The 12,704-nt window shown below is 44.5% G+C and overlaps 1 protein-coding gene across 1 annotated transcript in view; it reads left to right on the plus strand.

The window, feature by feature from the left end:
- Positions 1–796: 796 nt before the first annotated feature.
- nicn1 (nicolin 1) overlaps positions 797–12,704 on the plus strand; it is a 13,540-nt gene continuing 1,632 nt past the window's right edge. Inside the window, exons 1-5 of the mRNA XM_085354775.1 lie at positions 797–882; positions 1,246–1,395; positions 4,081–4,260; positions 6,595–6,708; positions 11,600–11,668. Coding sequence (XP_085210901.1) covers positions 1,249–1,395; positions 4,081–4,260; positions 6,595–6,708; positions 11,600–11,668 — 510 coding nt within the window. The 5' untranslated portion in view covers positions 797–882; positions 1,246–1,248. The remainder of the gene's footprint in view (positions 883–1,245; positions 1,396–4,080; positions 4,261–6,594; positions 6,709–11,599; positions 11,669–12,704) is intronic.

A 12,704-nucleotide genomic window follows, 5' to 3' on the forward strand; every position in this document is an offset into this window, starting at 1 on the left:
CTTTTTTTTTAACTTCAGCAGAAGAGGAAGAGCAGGAAACCGGGGCTATAATCACACAGACTGACCAGAACTGGAGACTCAAAAATTTTTTTTATGGTTTTCTTATTTGTTTCTTTGTATTTCTTTCTTTTTTCTCTTTTTTAAAGTGTTAGGTGTAGAATGATTTGATTTAATAAAAAGAGATCATAGGCAAGCTGGATGTGATCTGCCAAGCTGTCATGAAAACAGTGGGAGGACCTCAGTTAAACTTCTTTATGATTGGGGGGACTTTTTAAGGGGCCCACACTCGTTCTGCCCCTGCACATTATTATAAACTGAACAACAGGCTCCATCTGTGAGGAGACTGCTGCGGCTCAGAGGGCTGCTGGCCCTTTAAGACTCTTCCGGTCAACAGAAGGATTTTATTTTGTAAGTTACACTAACTAACCAAAGGCTTTTATGCTGAGGAGTGCGTAATGGCGGGCGGGGGGTAGGAACGACACTTTTTGAAATGTCCTGATGACTTATTGTCACTAACATTTGGAAAAGTATGAAATATTTTAAAGTATACGAGTCTTTCTATAAGAAACCAATAGCTTTTACTTTGAAAGTTTGATATCATGGCACCCACCACCCTTTGTGATACGTAATGAAAAGTTTTCATAATTTTTCAAGCAAAAACGTATATTTTCTGGTTTCAGCTCCATTGACGGGACGGTTTCAATTTTTTTTTGACATACTGCTGGCCCTTTTAGACTGCCCCGGTCGCCATGGTGACAACCAGGAAGCAAAACTGATTCTCTTTAGCATGTTGACATCTGCGACTTTCAGCGGTTCATTTGGGCCTTTTCTTCATCTTTCTGCTGACCTCCACCGACTGCGAGCCCTCTGAAACACGGACAGGTGAGCCCCGAAGCAGCGGAGCTTTTCCGCTTCGGTTTGTTTTAGCCTGAAATCACCGACAGTGCTTGGCCGTCGGTTAGCTGTGGAGCTTTTAGCCTCTGTGCTAACTGGATCCAGCGGCGGTGCCGTCGCTGTCCGTGGTGCTGACAGAGCGCGCACATCTGCAGCTGCAGCACTGACAGCTGTCCTCCTGATCCTTTCATTAGACTGCAGGACTAGGCCCAGGTTTAGCTTTATTTGTCCGAGCTGTACGGCGCGTAAAGAAGCGTTCAGAAACCACAGATCAGCTGTAGAACAGAAGCGGGAACTCACCTTGTGTGGCAGACAGGTCACTCACTTCAGACCTCTCATTTGTTCTTCCAGACGATGAGCGGGACCCCTGACGACACCAAGCCTGTGAACTTCACTGTCAAAGCTCCGGTCTACCTGCAGATTGGAAATGCCAAAGCAGACACGGCTCACTCCGGTGTCTGTGTCGTCGACGTCAACCTCCCGTTTGGAAAGCCTGTTAATGTAAGCAAACGCAGAGAGCCCCCGAGTGCCTCACATGATCAGTTACCTACAGCATCCTCCATGTTTTTTGTCTGACATCCTCCTGAGGCTTTATCAACTTCTATGCTTTCTTCCATTTGTGCAACATCTCTAAAGTTAGAAACATCCTGTCTCAGAGTGACGCTGAAAAACTAGTTCATGCATTTATTACTTCCAGGCTGGACGACTCATTATTATCAGGATGTCCTAAAAACTCCCTGAAAAGCCTTCAGCTGATCCAAAATGCTGCAGCAAGAGTCCTGACAGGGACTAGAAAGAGAGAGCAGATTTCTCCTGTTTTGGCTTCCTGTTAAATCCAGGATTCAAAATCCTGCTCCTCACATACAAGGTCTTAAATAATCAGGCCCCATCTTATCTTAATGACCTTGTAGTACCATATCACCCTATTAGAGCACTTTGCTCTCGCTCTGCAGGCCTACTTGTTGTTCCTAGAGTATTTAAAAGTAGAATGGGAGGCAGAGCCTTCAGTTTTCAGGCCCCTCTTCTGTGGAACCAGCTTCCAGTTTGGATTCAGGAGACAGACACTATCTCTACTTTCAAGATTAGGCTTCAAACTTTCCTTTTTGCTAAAGCATATAGTTAGGGCTGGACCAGGTGACCCTGAATCCTCCCGTAGTTATGCTGCAATAGACGTAGGCTGCCGGGGGATTCCCATGATGCATTGAGTTTTTCCTTTCCAGTCACCTTTCTCTCTCACTATGTGTTAACAGACCTCTCTGCATTGAATCATATCTGTTATTAATCTCTGTCTCTCTTCCACAGCATGTCTTTATCCTGTCTTCCTTCTCTCACCCCAACCAATCACAGCAGATGGCCCCGCCCCTCCCTGAGCCTGGTTCTGCTGGAGGTTTCTTCCTGTTAAAAGGGAGTTTTTCCTTCCCACTGTCGCCAAAGTGCTGCTCATAGGGGGTCATATGATTGTTGGGTTTTTCTCTGTATCTATGAAGCGCCTTGAGGCGACTTTTGTTGTGATTTGGCGCTATATAAATAAAATTGAATTGAGTCATGATGATCATAATAGTAGGTGTCTGTCTCCGGCTCCAATCAAAGAACCAATCAACAGCCAGAACAAGAAGGATGTTGATGCGCTGACACACAGTGGAGCTGAAGGATGTTTTTGTAGGTAAAAGAAAAGCTGCAGACAGAGAAGCTAATAATTAATCTATAAAAATAATGAAAACACACAACAGAAGGCTTTTATTTTGTAAGTTATGCCTGTTAAAGGGCTTTTGCTTAGGCAGCAGTTGTCTTTCTCTCCGTTGGTGCTCCAGTGGATGATGAGTCACACCTTAAATACTGATCCGTGGCTGTTTATTGTTCACGTTGACTGTAAAATGTCCCCCATCAATCTCAGTTGAGTGATTTGCAGTTTTGCACATTAACAGTCATGAAGCAGATCTCGCCTCACTGTTAGTCAGTGGTGTTGGTGTCGGCTGTTACGCAGCTGTACGGTTTATAAGGCCTGAGAAAACGCTGCGTCCAGGCCGACACAATCGACTTTCTCACATCACCTGCATTACTGAACATGCATCCAGACACTCTTAGATACTTTTTACTGTTTGTTCACATGTCTTAGACAAAATAATGACACGATTTCACAATAAGATATTCAGTAACAGTAATTATTACGTGCAGCCTGACTTTGTTTGTGTTCGTTATTGGAAGTGAATTTTCTGCTGCTGGAGAAAGACGTCACTAAAGTTCTGTTTGTTGTCTTTTGCCCCCAGAGCAAAGTTAAAAACCTGAAAGCAGCAGAACATCCCTCCATCTGGGCCTCTCAGCAGCAGCGCACGCACTCACAGCATTTGTTTAAATAGAGAGCTGTGCTCCTGTCTTGGGAGCGACTTCAAACATTTTGGGTGCTGACCCACTTTTCAGCATTTAGTCCTAATTTAAAGTCGTCTTTAATGCAGAGTGACTCCTCATTAGCTCAAAGCTGCGAGCTTCAAAGGCGTCTGCCTGGAGCCACTAATGCACAAAGGAGTTTTCAGCAGCGAGCTGTGCGCTCCGTTTAGGCCTTAATGCAGAGATTTGGCAGATACAGCGTTTCTTAGATAATAGGTTAAGACCCAGAATGGACGGGAGGCATTTCCCTTCCAGGCCCAGCGTGGTTTAATGAAGTTTCACTTCATCCAGCACATCACCAAGGAACTTTCTTTTATTCCTGTCAGCAGCCCTGTGTTCCAGTCAGAAATGCAAAATACAAATCAAGTCACAATTTAATGTTTCTTTTAATCAGATTATAACATCAGATAAAGCTAACATCCAAAGCTTTTGTTCTCGTGACTGTGACTAGAAGACCTGAAGGACAAGCTGAGGCGAGCCGCGGAGGCTGAAGGGAAAAGTTGAGAGTATTTAATGAGGAGTGCTTCTGGAGTTTAGCGTCTCTCTGTGTGGAAGGTTTTTACATATATGCACTCACAGATTAAAAGGAAGCCCTTATTAAATAATATTTCCCATTAAAGTGATCTCGAGCCCTGAGGAGGTCAAATTTCTGCAGATTTTTTCTGATATTCGTGCTGAATCCAACACATCTGCTGTCATTAGTTCTGGTTTTCAGTCTTTTTTAAATAGAAATTAAATATCTAAAATATCCGAGCTGTGCTGGGAGCTGATGTTTCTCCTGCATCACTGCGTTTCTTCCAGATCGAGGAGGTCACCTTTAAGAACTACTACACAGCCTACGTGACGGTGCGCCTGCTGAGGAGGAACCCCGAGCAGGAGGCCCCCGCCAAGTGGTGCACGGCCGTGAGAGACCTGCCCCTGATGGACAACCCCCACACTGAGGGGGGCTCCCAGGACTACTACACCATTCACCGGACGCAGGTGGGCTTCACCTCTTCTCACCTTAAATCTGGCTTTTCAGTCACTGCTACGGTTTAACGACAAAGCAGCCATAAACATATTCGACTGCAGAAACGCAAAACTGCTGAAGATTAAAACCTGAACTTTTCACAACACTTGATGATCAGTGTTTCCTGTTTAGCATCTGATAAGTTTGTTGTACAGAAACACGTCGTTTCCTCTGAGTTCAAACGTTACTCATTTCAAACCTGAATGTAGCTTGGAAATCATTCTGGCATCATGTCATCATAAACAATTTAAAAGGCATTTCTTTTTTATCTTAAAATGCATAAACCGGTTGTTTCCTACTGATCTGATCTCTCAGTCAAACCTTCCCAGCAGGTCGTATATGAGGATGTGAGGGAACGCTGCAGGTCACGTGCTATTTTTCATTCAACTTGTTTTTAGTTTTTTATAATGTTGCATTCGTTTTTAGACAGTTTGTGCTTAGTTTGGACATGATGACTGACAACAGAGTAACCTGTCCTCACGCTGTCGGTGCATCAAAGAGCCACACCTGTTGTGATGACCTTTAACGCTGCAGGCGTGCTGAGGAGGAACCTTGACATCAAAAGTAGTTTTCTTTTATATCAGACCTTTTTTTAAACTCATCCCAAGGTCATTGTTAAATAATTAAGGAATGACCTCCATTAGTTAAAAGAAACTGCTGCACTTATGACACCAGGAGAAACGGAGACATCTGCTGCTGAGGTCTGTTTTCAGCGAGCTGAAATTCTGCAGTGCAGGAGGCTGGAGGCTCACAGCTCATATTGATCTCTGTCTATGCGCTTGTTTCGTTTTCCTGCAGGATTTTTTACTCTACCTTCCACACTCTGTTCAGGGTTAATATGGTTGTTTGGGTTCAGATACTGTTGTTGTGAGGAAGTGTGATGAACAGCGTCAGGCTCTTAGTGACAAAGGATGGTTTCTTACTCCACCTCTGAAACATGGACGTCACTGACTGGTTCTCCTGCTCTCTGTGCAACAAACATCTCCCTGGATGTAAACATGATAACGGTGTGTGTTTAAAATGTATCATTGTCCTCCACAGTTTTAGACGTAAGACAATTCTCAGCTCATAACAAAACTCACATCAGGAAAAACATCATCACTGAACCTGCAGTTCCTCTACCGTCCAGCAGAGGCTCCAGCCGAGAGTCAGTCTCCCTAGACTCTACATATTACCCTCTCATCTAAACATGGTCTCATCTAGTACCAGAAACCAGCTTGGCATTAGCCAAAACACTAACGCTGACCCTTTGATATAAAGATCAGTGACCGTGATGACTCAGCCAGCAGAAATGAAGCTTTCAGCCAGCTGCAGGACAGGAAGTCAAAATATATGAGAAGCTGATATCACATGTCTGAATTATACCAGATGTGTTTGAGACCAAAGGGGCAAAAATGTTTCTCCAACTAATCACGCCAGGTGTGATCAGGTGTTACCTGCAGTATTACAGGTAGTGGCCCTACACAAAGCAGTGTTACAACCCACCAGAGGTTTAGAAAGGCCCTGCAGGTCAAAGTTTGGGAGCAGCTCTGTAAAGAAACGAGAGGAAACGGGCCGCAGAGCAGCGTCTCGTTAGCCGCTCTGCCTCCTCGCTTCTGATGGCAGAAGTTGAGAAAACCGTGCCGCCTGTTGTGCTGCCAGACCGAGCTGCTGTGCCTCTGCTAATGACAGGAGGATTAACCGCAATCGTCAGATCTGTAGATCGATGCATCCCGCTGGGCATAAAAACCACCACAGCCGGCTCCAGTTTGTTTTCCCTCTCAGCTGCGGTGGCGTCGAGCCAGCCGGCTCCCTGAGAAACTCACAATAAGTTTGTAAGTTTGGAGACAACACACAGTGACTTATTCTTCATTTCCTCTGTTTATTCTCCATGCAAATAGAGCCAGGTGGTGAATGGAGATTTCATTTTTGTTTACTTCAGTCGGCACTGCGAGGCTGATGAGTTTAAACGGTAACTGTGATAGCATAAATTATGTTCAGTCACTTCTTATGGGTTTAGTGTTCGTCACATTTAGCCTTGAGGGAGATTCATTGTGTTCTGTTGCTGCACTGATTTTTGCACCTCGTCGGGACTCAAAGGACTCGAATGATTTGAAGAAATGTTGGCGAAAACGTTCTGATCAGAATCACAGCAGCTTCTGGTTCTTCAACAACTTTGGTCCATGTTTTTGTATTTTGTGTTATACCAGTGGCCACGGATGGGAGGCGGCCACACCCTTGGGTGGGTGGATGGATGATGGGTGGATGGATGAGTGGATCATGTATTCTGATGAGCCGGTTTTCCTCTGCTGTTGTTCGTGCCTCAGATGCAGGTGGAGCCGGATCACGTGGTGTGTGCGCGGCTGATCCTGAGGCAGCCGTCCTTGGCCTGGTTAACCTTCAGCCTTGAAGACATTAAAATATTTCCTCACACGGAGCCGGTGAGTTTGTCTAATGTTGTCATTAACGTGCAGCGGAGTCAGGAGTGCAGGAAGGTAAAGTGACATTAATCACAGACTCAGTGAGAGAGCATATAATGAACTCAGGCCCTCAGGTAACATCAGCACGCTGTCACTTTGAAGGGAAACGTCAGTGCTTCTTCCAGTCCAACCCAGCATCACAACACCATGACTGTGCAGGAGAGGGAGGAGAGTCAAAGTTTCAGTAACTCCTCACAGCACGGGCAGATGGGCGATATTTGAAGTTGAGGTGGAGGATGTTTTGTTGACCCCGCCTGGCACTCTTTAGCTGCTAAATGCTTCTCTGTGTTTACACTGTGTCTGCTGAGCAGCTGCGCTCACAGGGCCTTTTTCTGGCTCTCCCAGAAGGTTTAAACCAGTTTGAACTCCACTGATTCGCAGCAGTCAGTGGACCACATTTAAGGAAATGTGTGAGAAGGTGGAGCAGTGGTGCCAGCCCTTCTATCGTGATTTGAACTGGAACACCTCACAGCTTATACACGTAGGCAAGGCAAGGCAAGGCAAGGCAAGTTTATTTGTATAGCACAATTCAACAACAAGGTGATTCAAAGTGCTTTACAGAGACATTAGAAACAAGAACAAATAAAAAGCATGATTTAAAATTGATTAAAACAAGCAAATAAACTAACTAACTAATTAACAAACAAACAAACAAACAAACAAAACAGTATATAAAATCAAAACAGATAAAATCAGAACAGTAGATAAAATCAGTAGTTAAATGTAAGTTTTGAAATTTAAGCTTAAAAGTGTGGATTTGGTGCTTTATTCAAATGCAGCTGAGAACAGGTGAGTCTTCAACCTGGATTTAAATAAACTGAGTGTTTCAGCTGATCTGAGGCTTTCTGGGAGTTTGTTCCAGATATAAGGAGCATAAAAGCTGAATGCAGCTTCTCCGTGTCTGGTTCTGACTCTGGGAACTGATAAAAGACCGGATCCAGATCACCTGAGGGATCTGGATGGTTCATACTGGGTCAGGAGGTCACTGATGTATTTTGGTCCTAAACCATTCAGAGCTTTATAGGCCAGCATCAGAACTTTAAAGTCTATCCTCTGACGGACAGGCAGCCAGTGTAAGGACCTCAGAGCTGGACTGATGTGGTCCACTTTTTTGGTCTTAGTGAGGACTCGAGCAGCAGAGTTCTGAATGAGCTGTAGTTGTCTGACTGATTTTTTAGGTAGACCTGTAAAGATGCTGTTACAGTAATCAAGCCTACTAAAGATGAATGCATGGACTAGTTTTTCCAGGTCCTGTTGAGACATCAGATCTTTTATCCTTGATATATTCTTGAGGTGATAGTAAGCTGACTTTGTTATTGTCTTAATGTGTTTTTCTAAGTTTAGGTCTGCATCCATCACTACACCCAAATTTCTCGCCTGGTTTGTGGTTTTTAGATGTATAGATTGAAGTTCTCTGGTGACCTGTAATCGTTTTTCTTTGGCGCCAAAGACTATTACCTCAGTTTTGTTTTTGTTTAGCTGGAGAAAATTGTGGCACAACCAGTCATTGATTTCCTCAATGCATTTACCAAGAGCCTGTACAGGGCCTCGGTCTCCTGGTGACATTGTGATATATATTTGTGTGTCATCTGCATAGCTGTGATAGTTTATTTTGTTGTTGTTTATAATCTGTGCCAGTGGGAGCATGTAGATGTTAAACAGAAGGGGTCCCAAGATGGAACCTTGGGGAACTCCACATGTGATACTTGTCTGCTCAGATGTGAAGTTACCTATTGATACAAAGTATTTCCTGTTTTCTACGTATGTTTTGAACCAGTTTAGTACAGTTCCTGAAAGACCTGTCCAGTTCTCCAGTCGTTTGAGTAATATGTTGTGGTCAACTGTATCAAATGCTGCACTGAGATCCAGTAAAACTAAGACTGACATTTTTCCACTGTCTGTATTCAGACATATGTCATTAAACACTTTGGTCAGAGCAGTTTCAGTGCTGTGGTTCTGTCTAAAACCTGACTGGAAGGCATCGTAGCAATTATTCTGTTTTAAGAAGTAACTGAGCTGTTGAGAAACTGCTTTTTCAATGATCTTACTTAAAAACGGGAGATTTGAGATTGGCCTGTAGTTGTTCATTTGTGTCTTGTCAAGATTGTCCTTTTTCAGTATAGGTTTGATTACAGCAGTTTTTAGTGGTTCTGGAAACACACCTGATAATAAAGAAAAGTTGACGATCTGTAACAGGTCTGACTCTAAAGTCTTTGAGACCTTTTTGAAAAAACTTGTTGGCAGGACATCTAAACAGCAGGAGGAGGAGTTCAGTTGACCTAAGATGTCCTCCAGGTCTTTGCTGTTAATAGGTTGAAACTGTTTCATGGTGTTTAAACAGTTTTTTGGTGGACACAGTACATATCCTGGATCTGCTGTTGATGTACCAATTGCTTGTCTAATTTTTTGGATTTTTTCAGTGAAGAATTTGGCAAAGTCATTGCAGGCCATGGTCGAATGAAGTTCAGCTGCCACTGACACAGGAGGGTTTGTTAGCCTGTCAACTGTAGAAAATAAGACCCGAGCATTATGGCTGTTTTTAGTGATGATGTCAGAGAAGTAGGACCTCCTTGCATTCCTCAGTTGTAAATTATAATTGTGAAGTTTCTCTTTATAAATGTCATAATGAACCTGGAGGTTTGTTTTTCTCCATCTGCGCTCAGCTTTCCTACACTCTCTTTTTTCTTTTTTCACCAGTGTGGAGTTTCTCCATGGAGACTTTTTCCTTCCAGAGATAACCTTCACCTTAATGGGAGCAATAGTGTCCATTACATTTAACATGTTAGCATTGAAGCTATTGACGAGCTCATTGACTGACCCTCTGGGCAGGTCAGGTGTTAATGGGAAGACCTGGTTAAAAATTGCACTACTGTGTTCAGTTATACACCGTTTTGTGATCACTGCTGTTGATATATTTGTGTGGGCTGAGATTTTACTTTCAAAGAAAACACAGTAATGATCAGACAGGCCCACATCAGACACAGTAACCTTTGAAATGCTCAGGCCTTTGGAGATCAGTAGGTCAAGAGTGTGTCCTCTATTATGTGTGGCCTCTGTTACATGCTGAGTCAGCCCAAAGTTGCCCAGAGTGTTACTCAGGTCTTTAGTCCCTTTGTCCTGAGGGTTGTCCACATGAATGTTAAAATCCCCAGCAATAATTACACAGTCAAAATCAACACAGATCACAGACAGCAGTTCACTGAGGTCATTAAAAAAGTCTGTGCAGTATTTGGGAGGCCTGTAAACATTAAGAAACACAACTTTGGATGGGGCCTTCAGCTGTAAAGCCACATATTCAAAAGACTGAAAACTTCCAGGAGATAGCTGCTTACATTGAAATGATTCATTAAATAAGACAGCAACCCCTCCTCCTCTCCTGCTCGCCCTGACCTCACTGATAAAACTGTAGTTAGGAGGGGTCGTCTCGATGAGAACAGCTCCACTGTTACTTTGGTCCAACCAAGTTTCAGTTAAAAACATAAAATCAAGGCTGTGCTCAGTGATTAAATCATTAATTAAAAATGTTTTCCCAGCTAGAGATCTAATGTTTAATAAAGCCAACTTAAGTGTTTTAGAGGTATTACTTGTCCCCTCGTGTTTGGGAGCAGTCTGTGGCACACAAGGTATGTTTACTATGTTTAAAGATCTTTTAGAGTGCAGCGCTCTGTGTTTTGACCAGGCCACATGTCTCCTGTCACCTAAAAGTACAGAAATTTTAAAACCTTCTAGTAAACAGGGTCCCAGCTTCTCCTGGGAAAAGTCATTACTGCCATAATCCTCACAGCCCGGACCCTTCACACATCACGCATCAGACTGCGGAGACAGGGCATGAAGAGGAACTAAGGGGGGCGAGGCTGGGCAATGTGACTTCGATTGCTCTGTTGAGGGTGGGGCTCGATGGCGAACCTTTGGCCGCTCTGGTGGGGGGTTTATGGGGGACAAAAAGGGATTGGGACGGGGGGTAGATCTGAGCCCAGCATTGACCCGTAGCCGCCTCCTCAGGCTCTGAGGGTGCTCACATGCTAATAAACGATCCCTGCGAGTGTCAGCTGCTCCGGTCAGAGACGTTATTAGATGATAAATGGTGATAAAATCTATCAAGAACATAAAAATCTAACAGTACATCAGACAAATGATGAAGATGCAGGTTAATCTGGTGATTTCTGGCACAGAGCGGTAAATGAATGATTTTGTCTCTGAGCGCGCTCAGTGCTGCTGTTTGGTTCTGAGGTGACGGCTGCACATTAGAGCTGAGACACTTTAAACTGGGTCCATTTAAACATTAAAGCTTCTGGTCCCACAGGAAGGACAGGTGCAGATCACAGTGAATGAATGTGATTGGCTGATCAGGTGTTCTTGGTGTGTGCTGCGTGTTTCCAGCAGTGTGACGAGACTCAGCAGCAGATCAGCATCAAGCAGAGCGACTTTGAGACGTTTTCTAAAGCCCGGGTTAAACACACAGAGCTGGAGCTTCATTCTGTGGGTTTAGCAAAGTTTACCTGGTTTACCTTCCACAGGTAAAACCACCCAACATGCTGTAAATAATTGCATCCGGCTGATTTTAACGGCACCCTGAACATAGGTGATATGTTAGTTGCCATGGTGATTCTGGTGAAAAAGTCATGCACTGTATTGCACGGACCACGTGCTGAGGATTGAACTGACGTCAGAATCAGAAATAAACCGCAGTGGTTCCTGCAGCTGTGGGTTGGATCGGTGGGGGGGTGTTGGGGTTTGCTGTTGAACCACCAGCAGGTGGAGCCAGAGTGAGAACTGAAGCAGAGATCCAACTGAACAACAAAGTAACAGAAACTCGACTGCAGAGTTTAACAAACGCTCTTCCTCGTTCCAGGACCCAGAGAAGGAGGTTTCTGATTGGCTGTCTGACCTGACCCTCACTGACCAGCACCCCGATCTGGAGGTACGCACCGTGTTTCTGTCTACACGAGGGCGCCGAGCTTTGAGAGCCTGATGGGAGTTTGCTGCATATTTTATTAGCTCATTTCTCAGTTTTCATACTTAAATTCAATTTCAGCTTCTTCAGGGCTGAAACGCAAATGAGGGTTTTATTATTCTGCAGCTCGTCTTCCTCTGGGCTCTGATTTGTTTTTGATAAGCTTCCAAATGAAAGAAGCTTTTCTTACTTTTTGTCTGTGACTCCGGCAAAAAAGGCAAAAAGCAAATCCAGCTGAACAGAGTTTAGTTTAGTTGGAACAGGAGGAAGGATCAACGAGTTCTGGCTGACCTCAGGCTCTCATAGCCTCTAAGCTCACTTACAGGTTACCTCTGTGACACGTTTTTAACTGTGAGTCAGGAGCAGAGCTTTTTATTGCTGTTGAAGAAACAAACTAACCGATGGAGGCAGCAGTAAACCGGCAGGTCCAGCTGCTCCTGCTGATCCAGAGTCAGGTCACGGTGGCTGCAGATAAGCCGTCCTTTCCCATGGCGATGGTTTCCAGCTCCCGGGCCAGATGAGATATGAAACTGTGTCCTCGGCCTCCTTCAAGCAGAGGCAGAGGATACTGATCTGATTGCTGAACCAGCTCTGCCTCACTCCTCGCCTCATCTCCAAGCCCAGACGCTCGTGTGACTGTGGAAAATAACATCACCGCCTCTGTCAGCGCAGTCTGGCGGCTTCAGCTTAACCAGCAGAAACACGTCTAACAGATGGCCCCGCCCCTCCCTGAGCCTGGTTCTGCCGGAGGTTTCTTCCTGTTCAAAGGGAGTTTTTCCTTCCCACTGTCACCAAAGTGCTTGTTCATAGGAGGTCATATGATTGTTGGGGTTTCTCTGTCTGTGTTATTGTAGGTCTACTGTACAATATAAAGCACACTGAGGCCGCTGTAGCTGTGATTTGGTGTTATATAAATCAAACTGAATTGAATTCGCATCACCGACGTCCGTAGCAGAGCATTTGGTGCTCATCAGTGACGCACGCCAGCTCGTGGCGCTGTGAG

Source organism: Diplotaxodon limnothrissa, linkage group LG5, assembly GCF_057381915.1.
Source record: "Diplotaxodon limnothrissa isolate DT_005_m linkage group LG5, D_limnothrissa_male_GT1.1, whole genome shotgun sequence".
Lineage (NCBI taxonomy): Eukaryota > Metazoa > Chordata > Actinopteri > Cichliformes > Cichlidae > Diplotaxodon > Diplotaxodon limnothrissa.